The following is a 12,131-nucleotide window of genomic DNA, read 5'->3' as shown; positions in this document are numbered from 1 at the left end:
CTTTCTTTAGCTTAATTTTACAAAAAAGGAAACAGAGTCCTGGGGAGTTAAATGACTAATTGCCTGAACAGAGCTGAACTTGGGTGTCTGGACAGCCTGGCACTCCTCCATATCCCCTGCCCAATGCTGAGCACCCCCCACAGGACTGCCAGCTAAGTCCTGTCCCTCACTGCTTGGAGGTGAACTAAGTAGAACACCCTACCAGGCTAATGTCACTCTTCAAACAGCCATTCCCCAAGAGGTCAGATTTCCAGAGTCTTCCTTGGAGGCTTCTGGGCAGTGTGCACCAAGACTATTTTCTGAAGGCCAGCCTCACTGAGCACCAGTGGAGAGGCTCCATGCCAAGAGGTGGGCCACTGGGGGGGGGGGTGTCTTCAGGCCAAGGTAACCACTAGTGTGAACTATGTGTTATGAACTGTGACCCCAGCATGGCCCTTCTGCCAAGTGGCAGAAAAGGGGAGTGGGTGAGGAAAACTTAGGACAGCTAGGGGCACCAGAGTGGACAGGGCACTGGGTCTGGAGTCAGGAAGACCAGAGTACAAATGCTATCTCGGATACTTACTGTCTGGGTGACCCTGGACAAGTCACTTTACCTCTGAGGTGTTGAACTGCATTGGTAAAGAGAGTTTCCTCACTTGGGAGTTCCCTATACGAATGAAATCACAGGGCCAACTGCTATCCCCATCCTTTCATGGCCCAATGTAGTCCTTTCTCTCCTTCTCCCCCCACCCCTGCCCTAGGCCTTATCACAAAGCATAAAACCCAAAAGATATCACTAAAGAAGCCTTTTTTTAAATATGGAAGAGAATGGTTCATTTATATGGTGCCTCAAGATTTCCAAAGCATTTTTACAGACACAATCTCACCTGAATCTCCCAACAACCCTGTGAAGCGGGAGCTACTACTCCTATTTTACAGACTGAAAACGGAAGTGATTTGCCCAGGGTCACACAGGCACTGCGTGTGCCTGATGTAGGACTGGAACCCAGGTCTCCAGACTCCAGGTCTATGTTAAGGTATTCTAAGACACTGACATGAGAAATATGGGCACTTCGGGCACAGGGGACAGGCTGGGCAAAGGTGCAGAGATGGGAGATGGAAGATTGAGTCTGGCCAAGAGACCAGTTTGGTTGGAATGTGTCAGAGGTGAAAAAGAGTGAAGTGGGAAAAAAGGTCTGGAAAAGGCAGTGAGAGTCTGGCCGTGGAGAATGTTAAATGTAGACCAGAGGTGACGGTCCAGGCAGCCGCATGACTTGACCTGGGCCTTAGAAGGGCTGCTGTAATGGGCTGGCACCAGGTGCAGGGCACCTACTAATGGGTCTGGATGGGAAGGGCGAGGGGATAGAGGCTCCTGAGACTGAAGGGCAAGGCAAGTGCAGGGAGGGGCAGGGCCCCACCCAGCAGAGATGGCAGGGAGGGAGCCACGGCAGGTCTGCAGCTTGTAGACAGTGAGGCCTGTAGGGAGCTCAGTCTGGAGCAGGGACCCACAATCCCCTGCCGTGGGAACGAGTGGTGAAGAGAAGAGGGCCAGGACAGAGGCCGGCATGCAGACCCACCCCAATGGCCTGTCACCTTGCTTTGAGGGGCCCTCCAGGCAGATCTGGAAGGGGCCTTGGGGGTCAAGTGCAAACCCCTCATTTGGCAGATGAGGGTACTGAGGCCCAGAGGCTGACCAGAGCCAGTCGGCTACCAAGCACTGAAAGCACGATCTGGACTGAGCCCTTCCGGGCTCCCTATCCACTACGGAGAGTCCCGTCCGCGCTGGGACCATGGGAGTGGGCTCCAACTCACCAGGGCCTCCGTTCTCAGGCCCCCGGGGGCCATCCCCTCTCAGGCCAGGGTGGGAGCCTCGCAAGGAACAGCTGGGGAAGAGAAGACATCAGTGAGCCGGGGCGCGGGGGAGCCCTTACTGGCTGGATGCTCCATTCTGCAGAACCGGGCCACCTCCCCCGCCCCCCGCCAGACTGAAGCCAGGAGCCCAGGCTTGGGGGAAACTGAGTCACGGCCTCCGCTTCTAGGAAAGGCTCCGCCGCTTGGCCGGGGTCTGCCACCCCAGAGGGCGGAGACCCCCGCTCCACAGACGGGCCGGCACCCTGAGGCCGGGCCAGCGAGGGTTCCGGGCAGGATTCGCATCCAGATCCCGGGCTCCAAAGCCTTCCGCTGCCCTCTCCACCTCGCTCCCTCTCATCTCCCTGAGGGGCTTCACGTGCTCCGCTCGGAGCTGTGGGGTCGCTGGGTCACCGGGGACGTGGGGGGTGGGAGGCCCCGAGGGGCAACCCCATTTTAAGGAGAAGACGCTCTCACAGGCTTGGGAGACACGAGACCCCACGTGCAGCGGGAGAAGGGGGACCTGGAGCTCCTGGGTCCAGATCTGAGGGGGAGGTGGGGGGGCGGGGATGCCTGGGTCGGAGGGTCCAATGGAGGTGAGGGGTGGGGGCGGGGCACGCCCCCCCCCCCCAAGGGATGGACGGGGATCTGGGGATGGGGCCCTTGGGTCTGATGGGGATGGGGGGGCAGGGGAACGCCCACCGGACGCCTGGGTCCAATGACTCCGGGGGGGCCCACGGGACGCCGTGCTCCCGCCCACTCAGGCCGGACTTTAGGGGAGACTCACCCCGAGAAGCTGCGGCCACGAGGTCACGGGGAGGGGGGCGGAGAGGAAAATGAAGGAAGCGGAAGTGGCTCACGGAGCGGGAGTCCTGGGAGATGTAGTCCGGAGTCCCGGGGAGCTTTGTGAGCATGCTCAGGAAGTCCTCATCGCCCTCCCCAAGGAAGCCTGAGGAGCGGGGCGGGGCACAGGCTCCCACGAAGTTGGGGGAGGAGCCAGAATGGGCGGGGCTGAAAGGAGGTGGGGGCGGGGGCGGTCTGGGATGAGCCGGGGACTGGGAGGGGGCAAAGCCAGAACGGAGTGGGGCGGAGCCAAACCAAAGGTAGGCGGGGCCAAGAAGCGCTTTCTACGCCCTCCCCTTCAGGCATGGAGATCTCTTTCTTGGATTTTCCTCCCATTCCCAGAAGGGAGGAGGCGCTTCAGCTGGCCCGCCCCGTGCTTCGCTTCGCTTTGGGCTCTCTACATCTGCCCCCAGGGCTCCTACTTCGCTCCTCTCCTCCCTAATACGGTACACACTCACACACACACACACACACACACCTTGTTCACTCATTCATTTACTCATCCATCCCTCCATCCCTCCTTTCTCCCCTCATCTCTCACTCCTTTCCTTGCTCCTTCTCTTCCTCCCTCCATCCAATCTCTCCCTTCTTCTCCATCTCTCTTTCCTTCCCTCTCTCCCTCCATCTCTCCTTCCCTCACTCCTCCAGTCTTGCCTCCTCTGTTCTGCTCTCTGGGGAAGAAGGGCCTCTTCTCCAGGCTTGCCCTTCCTTGCCCTTCCTCTCAGCCTGAAGCTTGGCTCTTTGAAAATTCTCTTCTGTTATCTGCAGTCTCTTCTTTCTGGGCCTGTGAGTGGCTGGTGTATTACCACCCTGAGTGGAGTGGATGGATAGGAAGGCAGATGGGAGGGAAAGAAGGAAGGGTTAGATCTAGGAAATATTGCTCCTTCCTCTGGAATCCTGAAAATTCTCTGTAGGGAGGTCTTCAGCATCTCTCTGCATTAGTGCCTGGAAATAGAAAGATTCTTAATGCTTAGGGGCATGGGGGAGCTCATTCCTCCCTCACCCTGAAGGCAGAGTGCTCAGCTCACCAGGAGGAATCAGAAATGCTCACAATTAGATTAGAAGTAGGGAGACCAAAGCTAAGAAGGCAGAATGGAAGCTGGAGAGGGGGACTGAAGATAGGTGTGGTGGATTTGATTGAGTAGGGAGATGATGTGGATGGTCCTGTACTTCAGGAAAACCTCTCTGGCAGCAGATGAACTGAAGGGAGACTTGAGACCAGAAGACAAGAAGGCTGTTGCAATAAACCAGGTGATGAGGGTTTGCCCTAGGGGTGGAATGAAGAGGATAGCAATGAGATGTGATGGAACAATGATTCCCTTCCCAATTCCCGTGGCGAACTTGGCCATCACTTAACCTTTCTGGGCTTTTTTTCAGTACACTGAGGATGTTTAACCAGAAACTTCTAAGGTCCCTTAGATTCCACTGCGTTTAATTGTTGACTATAAAGCCTTTGAGTTGAGCAAAATGAAACTTTAAATACACTCTGCCTGGTTATTCCTATTGGAGGAAAACAATATTGAAAATACACAAAGTAATTTTGGGCAAGTGAAATTACCAACTAAGGGTTGAGGATAGGCTTCATTTTAGGAAGCATTTCTCAAGCCAAGACCTGATAGAAACCCCAAGTCCAAATATATACAGACGAACAGTGAATTTCAGACACAGTGAGCAGCCCATGCAATGGGAAAGAGTTGGGGGATGGATTATCATGTACAAGATGCAAGTTGACAAGTTTGGTTGGAATTATATGTGAAAAACAGGAGGGGAATGTGCCATTAATCTAGAAAGGCAAGCTGAACCCGGTGTGTCAAAGGCTTTGTATGCCAAAAGGAAATCTGTATTTTATCTGAGGGGCAAGGAGCCACTGGAACTTCCAGAATAGGACAGTGATATAGTCAGACACAGATTTCAGGAATATTAATTTGGCAATAATGTAGAATATGGATCTGAGGCAGGAGAGATTGGAGGCAGTTGTATAATTAGGAGGGTTTGAGAATTCCTGGCAACAGATGATGATCTGAAGTAGGGCAAGAGTCATGTAAGTGAAAAAGAGAGCTGCAAGAAATATGTGGCTAGAACCACCAAGATTCTAATGGGATGTGGGGAGGAGAAAAAGGATAGAGTGGAGAATGATTCTGAGGTTACAAATCTGAGCGAATGGCAGGATGGGAGAAACTTTAGCAGAAATAAGTAAATTAGAAAAAGACAAGTTTGGGGGAAGATGAATGTTTTTAACATGCCAAGGCTGAGATGCCTATTGGACATCCCATTTATGATTCAGTAACTCTCTGATAATATCAGGCAAGGAACAAAATAGCAAGACAGTAATACTAAGTACTTAGATACCTGGGAAATGGATGTAATAACCACTGGGAAAAGCCTGTTGCCTGTTTCTTCCCACAAAAAAGATAAGGATGCAAAATGTCCCCCCCCCCCTTTTTTGGTGCTAGACATATTTCTATATAACTTCTTTCTTGCTATCTGTTCTTCCACTTTAAGGTGATGCAGGATCAGGCAGTCTCTGTAACCCCAATTTGTTCTTTCCACTTCAACCCAAACAGGATACTCATTTACTAAACACCTACTGTATGCACATGGAAGTAAGGACTGTGCTGGGCACTTAGGATAAAAAAAAGGAAAGGGAATCCTTGCTCTCAAGAAATATGTATTCTATAGAGGATATACAATATTTTATTTACATAGGAAATTAAAGGTAATTTGAAGAGGAAACAAGCACAACTTAGAAGGATTATGAAAAGTATCCTGAAAAGGACAATATCAGAATTGAGTTTAAAAGAGAATTATAAGGAGCTTATAAGGAAGTGGAAGGTTCTAAAAGGGGGGATGAATAGGAGTATATATTTCAAGCAAGCGGCATAGCAAGCACAAAGGTAGAGAAAAGAGGGGAAAATATGGTCCAGGAAATAGAAAATAGCCATTACCTTCTGTGTAGACTGCATAAAGGAATATGAAATCAGTATAGAATGGTAAACAGGAGACACTGTGTGAAAGGCTTGAAATGTCAGGAAAGGGAGTTTGTATTTTTTCACATAGGTAATAAGAGTCATTGAATATGGTCTTCCAATATTCATCACATTTATTAGGAACTTTCTGATGGTTAGAAATCTATTTGAGTCAAAACACTTCCCACATTACATTGCACGATTTTTCTACAATACAGTTCTCAGATGGTAAATAAGGGATGAATGGTGTTTGAAAGCCTTTCCACTTCTATTACTTTTGAAGGGGTTGCCTTCAGCTTTGAGTTCTGGTGTACTGGCTAAAGGCCCTTCCACATCTATTTACAAGTTCTTCAAATATGAATTTTCTGATGTCTAATAAGGTGTGTGCTCCTGCTGAAGGCTTTACCACACTTGTCACATTCATAAGGTTTCTCTCCAGTATGAATTCTTTGATGGTAGATAAGTAGTGTATTTCTACTGAAGGCCTTGCCACATTCATTACATTTATAAGGTTTCTCTCCAGTATGAATTTTCTGGTGTCTAACAAGGTCTGGCATACGGTTAAAGGCTTTCCCACACTGACTGCATTCATAAGGTTTTTCTCCACTGTGAATTCTCCGATGTACAGTAAGGGATGAGCTATCATTGAAGGCCTTGCCACATTCATTACATTTATGTGGTTTCTCTCCAGTATGAATTCTCTGATGGCAAATAAGCTTTGCATTCTGGCTATAAGCCTTCCCACACTGATCACATTTATAAGGCTTTTCTCCAGTATGAGTTTTTTGGTGTTTAATAAGATCTGTGCTTCGATAAAAAGCCTTCCCACACTGACCACATACATAGGGTTTTTCTCCAGTATGAATTCTCTGATGATAAGTAAGGGATGAGCTATCAATGAAGGCTTTTCCACATTCATTGCATTTATGGGGTTTCTCACCAGTGTGAATTCTCTGATGGTAAGTAAGGGATGAATGTTGGTTGAAGGCTTTCCCACATTCATTACATTTATGAGGCTTATCTCTGTTGTGAATTCTCTGATGTACAGTAAGGTTTGTGCTCTGGCTAAAAGCCTTCCCACATTCATTACATTCATAAGGCTTCTCTCCAGTATGAATTTTCTGATGTCTAATAAGATCTGTGCTTCGGCTAAAGGCCTTCTCACACTGATTACATTCAAATGGCTTTATTCCACTATGAATTCGCTGATGCATATTAAGGGACGAACTATCGATAAAGGCTTTACCACATTCATTACATATATGGGGTTTCTCTCCAGTATGAATTCGCTGATGGTAAATAAGTCTTGTGTTCTGACTATAGGCCTTGCCACATTCATTACACTTAAAAGGCTTCTCTCCACTATGAGTTTTCTGGTGTTTAATAAGATCTGTGCTACGGCTGAAAGCCTTTCCACAATGATTACAGGCATAAGGTTTCTCTCCGGTATGAATTCTCTGATGGTAATTAAGGGATGATTGTTGGTTGAAGGCTTTCCCACATACATTACATTTATGGGGCTTATCTCCATTATGAATTCTCTGATGTACAGTCAGATATGTGCTTTGGCTAAAGGCCTTCCCACATTCAGTACATTTAAAAGGCTTTTCTCCAGTATGAATTTTCCGATGTCGAATAAGGTCTGGTGTCCTACTGAAATGTTTTCCACATTCAGCACACTCATACGGTTTTTCTCCAGTGTGTATTCTCTGATGGTAACTAAGGGATGAGTGTTGTTTGAAGGCTTTACCACATTCATTACATTTATAGGGTTTTTCTGCAGTATGAATTTTCTGATGATAGATAAACTTTGTGCTCTGGGTAAAGGTTTTTCCACATTCATCACATTTATAATGATTCTTTCTAGTATGAGTTTTTTGATGTCTAATAAGGTTTGTGCTCAGGTTGAAGGCCTTTCCACATTCATTACACTCATAATGTTTCTCTACAGCAGTCTTACTATGACACTGAATGAGGTCTGTCTGATAACTGAAAAGTTGTCCACATTCATTATACTTAGACTGTACCTTTCCTGAAGCAAATGTCTTAATTAGGCTTGAATGCTGCTGGAAACTTTCCCTAAATGTATCCCATTTATTTTGACTCTTTGTTCTAGGAACTCTCTGTTGTTTTTCAGAAAAGATCAGCCTCAGGCTGATGCTTTCCCCAAATGTATTATATTCAAGGCCTCTGACATCCCTGGGAATTCTCCAGGAATGAAAGGATGATTCCTTGGAATGATTTTCCTGCTTGCTCTTCTCTCCTAATTGGACATCACTTTTCCAGGTTTCTCCCACCTTCAAGTCCCAGGAACTGTTGTTTGTGAATCTCTCCTGGGATGATTCTTGCATAGTAACGCCCAGCTTTACAGTAAGCTCTTTGGTTTCAGGCTTAGACTCCCATTCTGAAAGAAATTTAAAAAAAGTAAATGTTCTCCTTCTACTGTTTACATTTCATCTTCTATCTCCTCAGACAAAGATAGTCATCTACACACTGAAAGGGCAGAATGAACAATAACGAGATGCCATGATTTCAAATTCACAGGCTGATTTACTTTGCAAAGAGTTTTTATATGAATCATACCACTAGATGCTTGCATAGCCTTGTGAAATAGGCAGGGCAGGTATTATTACTCCACTCCACAGAAGAAGCTGCGGCTCAGACTGGTTAAATGATTTGACCACTGACATGGCTCTTCAGGGCACTCTAGGAGGAACACTTTGCTGTGCTGACTCCTGATTCAGTTATCCTGCTGAAGGCCTCACTGTGCCCCCTGAACATCTGTAAGAGGCACAACCTGAATAATTTCAAGTCTTCTGGAACAGAACAACTACATCCAATTATAGCAAAAGGAAATGCATGCATGGATGTGTGTAGGAAGCCCTGGATGGTGAGGCAGCATGCTTTACATGGCCTAAGTCTTAGGTTTCTCTTGGGGAGTGAGCATGCTGTCCTCAGTATTTACACACTAGGGTACAAAATATAGGTGGCTTCCTGTGCTCCCATGGCATAAAAAGCCAAGTCTAAAAAGAGCTGGGGCCTCTAAGATTTATGAAATTCCCAAGACATCTCCCTGACCAGACGCTGAATGTATCCCTTTAAAATCTTGTATTCCTAAGTAAATCTCTTTTTAGTGAATTCTACACGGTCCACAAGTGTTTAGTTGTGTTCCAGTCCCAAGCCTGAATCAGGGGCCTGATCTCAGTTAAGCCCAGTCTACAGCACCTGGTATTAATCTCTGAGAAATGCTGGAGAACAAGAGTGTCATTCAAAGAAGCATTTGAAACTTCATGATTTGGCAAGGGGAAAGTCAAGGAGATACACATGGGTGAGTAGAACGCAAAGGCCTGACAAAAGGCTAAAACGTATAGTCTGCAAAACTGGAAAGAGCAAACAAAAGCCCAGTTAAACTTATTTCATCTTCTTTATCAATGGGCCTTTTGCCTGACAGGTCAGAACACAAAAGCACCAACATTTACCTAGTGACCTATTGGTAACAGTCTTTTTGAGGAGCACTCGCTGACAGACAAACAGCAAGGCACAGACTAGACCAGGACATGCAGGTGGGTGAAGGGCTCTGTTGCTGTAAGGCAGGCACTTAGCTTTCTCCGAATCACCATTTTAAATGACTTTGCCCCACTACCGGTGCTGTAGCGGCCCTCCTCACTTCAGGCCTGGCTGTAGCAAGAGCTGCTGCGAGCTCTGCCCGTCTCCAGTCTCTCCCACTTCCAATCCATCCTCTAGTCAGCCAACGAAGTGATTTTCCTAAGATGCAGCTCTGACCATATCACCCCTACTCAGTAAATGCCAGTGGCTCCCTATAGCCCCCAGGATCCAGTACAAAGTCCCGTGCTTGGCATTCGAAGCCCTCCGGAGTCTTCATACACCTGATATTCTCCATGGAGTCCATGAATAGCTATACTGACTTATGCTGCTTTGCCTCTGGGCCTTTGTCCTGGCTGTGGCCCCTGCCTGGGATTTTTAAATTTTTATTTAAAATTTAAAATTTTTAAAGCTAAAATTTTACCCTCTGCCAGAGACCCCTCCTGTTCGGCCAGTTAGCCTGAACACTCTTTACCCTCCCAGCCCCGCTTTCCTCTCCATCGCCCGCTAAGGCCTTTCTTGGAGACGACCAGGTCACCCTCTGGATGTCCTACATGTGCGTACTTGTCTGCTCCTTCATAATGAGAGCTCCTGGAGGGCAGGGCCAAGTTTTTGCCCCTTCTTGTATCCTGGCGTATATTGGAGCATACATTGGCCCATAGGAGCCCTTAATAAATGCTTGCTGACTGAGTGATAAGGCAGAGAAGATAGCCTGCTCACACTGACAGATGAGACAAAGTTAGGTTGGAAAATAACACACTGGATGACAAAAACAAGTTTCAAAGAGACCCTGGGGCAGTCTGGACTAATAAGCAAAAAGGAGGTACTGTTTTCAGGGATAAATGTCAAGTCCTACACACAGATTCAAGTAACCACGTGCAGAAACAAAGCATGAGACAGAACTGGCCTGTTAAAGTGGAACAAAAACATGGCGCCCACTATGAAGGCAGTGTGGCACACTGGGAGGAGACTTAAGCCTCTTAAGTCTGAGGCTCTGGGTTCGAATGCAAACCATTTAACTCTCTAGGGCATCTGGAGCACTGTCTTCCAATTGCAAAACTCCAGGTTCCCATTGGTCATGGAGTCACTGCTGCTGAGGTGAAGCACACGCGTGCTGGAGACCTGATGACTGCACTGGGCGCCGCAGCCACGCTCAGGACGGTCCAGGGGCGGTCAGCTGCTGCCATGCTTTGTGGGTGGCCAGTTAGCCCAAACACTCTTTAAAGGGACACACTGCATAGGCTTGCTTATTTCCAAACAAAACCAAGCCTGCTTTAAAGAGGCTGAAGCATCCTACCAGAGGATACAGAAGACTAGGGAAGGGAGGGAGCCCAGAGAGGCAGTGGTGATGGACCAACGCTGTGTGCCGCCAAGTATCAGAAGGCACGGGGTTCTCTGGGCATTCAGTATAAAACCCTGGGGGTCTGGTACAAGGTCAGAGCAGCACCTCAATGCTCCATGTCTGAAAGGTTGAAACAGAACTCAGTGGCCATCTTGTCTGACCTGGACTTGGGTATTAATACTCTCTGTAACATCAGAGTAGAGGGCTGCTGTAGCCTAGCTTAAAGACCCTGCCCCAGGATGACAGGGAACTGACCACCATTTAAAGATTCTTCCTCAAATTCTGAACTTCCCTACTGTAGAAACAGTGACTTCTAGCCAGGGAGGCTATGTCTGTCACTGGGGCCAAGCAGTCAAGTCAACAAGCATTTATGAAACACCTACTATGTGACAGGGCCCGTACGGAACACTGCACTATGACAGTCCTTCACATGTCTGATGGCAGCCCTCACACCTTCCTGGGTCTTTTCTTCTTTAGCCCTGGTTCCTCTAATTGTTCCTCACATGGCATAATCTCTAATCTCCTCAGTATCCTTCTCATCCTCTGAAGGACATACTACTTCAGAGTCTGTCCATACTTCAGTCTTGACCTCAGTGGCTGCATCAATGTGGGGCGTCCCCCCTCTGAAGAGGCAGATCAAAGCCCACTGAGACCTCTTCATCCCGTGGCTTCTGCCCACATCTGCCAACAGTCTTCCGAAAACTGAGCACGGTGTTCCTCAGGTGGCCAGACTAGGCAAGACAGGCTGCACCTTGATCCAGCTCGCTGAGCTCTGTCTGCTGTGCCAGGCGGCTGGGTTGGAACTGCTGTAAAGCCCTCCACCACGCCTGGCTCCTGTGCAGAACGAGCTGCTGTGGAACCTCACTCCCTGACTGGAAGCTGGGCAGCGCTTTCCAGGCTGAGGGTGGACTTTGTGTGGATCAGATTTGGCCCAGAGGTCTCACGCGCCATCCCCTCCCATCTTCACCCATCATGGCGACACAACCGTTCTTACTTGCTATTTCTATCAGTATGTTATCATTCTGACTCTACTCTAATGCCAGAGGGCACAGGGGGCATTGCCTCTCTCTTACATTGCTCTCAGGGCTAGGATGGCTTCATAACTACTAGGAAATGTGAAAAGTGCCCCAGGGAGGAGTGAGTTAATGGAAGAATGACTTTTGGGGGGGGGTGTCTCAAAGAATGTTGATAAGGAAGAGCTCTCTCATTCTGGAACAATTGTTTCTGAGAATGAAGGCAAAGAGGAATTGAGAAAAGTAATTCGTTCAGATGAGGGTATCTACGACAGTGCCTGTACCAGACAGTCTCACCCTTCCCTGTGCTGTTGGGGCTCTTTAAGGGCATTCTTTGGGCAACACTTCAAAATGTGTCCTACATTTACAGAAAAGCCCCAGTGCCTGGCTCCCCTCACTCACCTAGACAGGAACCTCTTGAGCCTTCTTTCTCCAGCATCCATGGGGCTTCCCCTCGCTCCAACTGGGAGATCACATCTCTTTGGGGAACTGGAAGCCCTGGGCATCACAAACAGAGAAGTGCTGAAGAGAGAGAGA

The 12,131-nt window shown here is 48.1% G+C and overlaps 1 protein-coding gene across 4 annotated transcripts in view; it reads right to left on the bottom strand.

The window, feature by feature from the left end:
* Positions 1–12,131, bottom strand: part of LOC138173309 (zinc finger protein 721-like) — a 38,414-nt gene that overhangs the window by 21,036 nt on the left and 5,247 nt on the right. Inside the window, exons 1-3 of one of the 4 annotated variants that reach the window (XM_069103285.1) lie at positions 2,615–2,634; positions 1,792–1,862; positions 563–646 (exon numbers count right to left, since the gene is read on the bottom strand). Coding sequence is in view for 3 of the 4 variants with exons in the window: in XM_069103286.1 (XP_068959387.1) it covers positions 6,038–8,040; positions 11,997–12,092 (2,099 nt within the window). In the remaining variant the exon portion in view is untranslated. Of the gene's footprint in view, positions 1–562; positions 647–1,791; positions 1,863–2,529; positions 2,701–6,037; positions 8,041–11,996; positions 12,093–12,131 lie in introns of those variants that run through there. The other 3 variants (XM_069103286.1, XM_069103283.1, XM_069103284.1) reach the window with 3 other exon arrangements.

The sequence above is a fragment of the Petaurus breviceps genome, unplaced genomic scaffold (assembly GCF_028583685.1).
Source record: "Petaurus breviceps papuanus isolate PSGF00001 unplaced genomic scaffold, PetGlider_PUasm1.0 577, whole genome shotgun sequence".
NCBI classification, from domain to species: Eukaryota; Metazoa; Chordata; class Mammalia; order Diprotodontia; family Petauridae; genus Petaurus; species Petaurus breviceps.
Note: the sequence above shows the minus strand (reverse complement) of the source record. Positions and strands in the feature narration are given on the sequence as shown.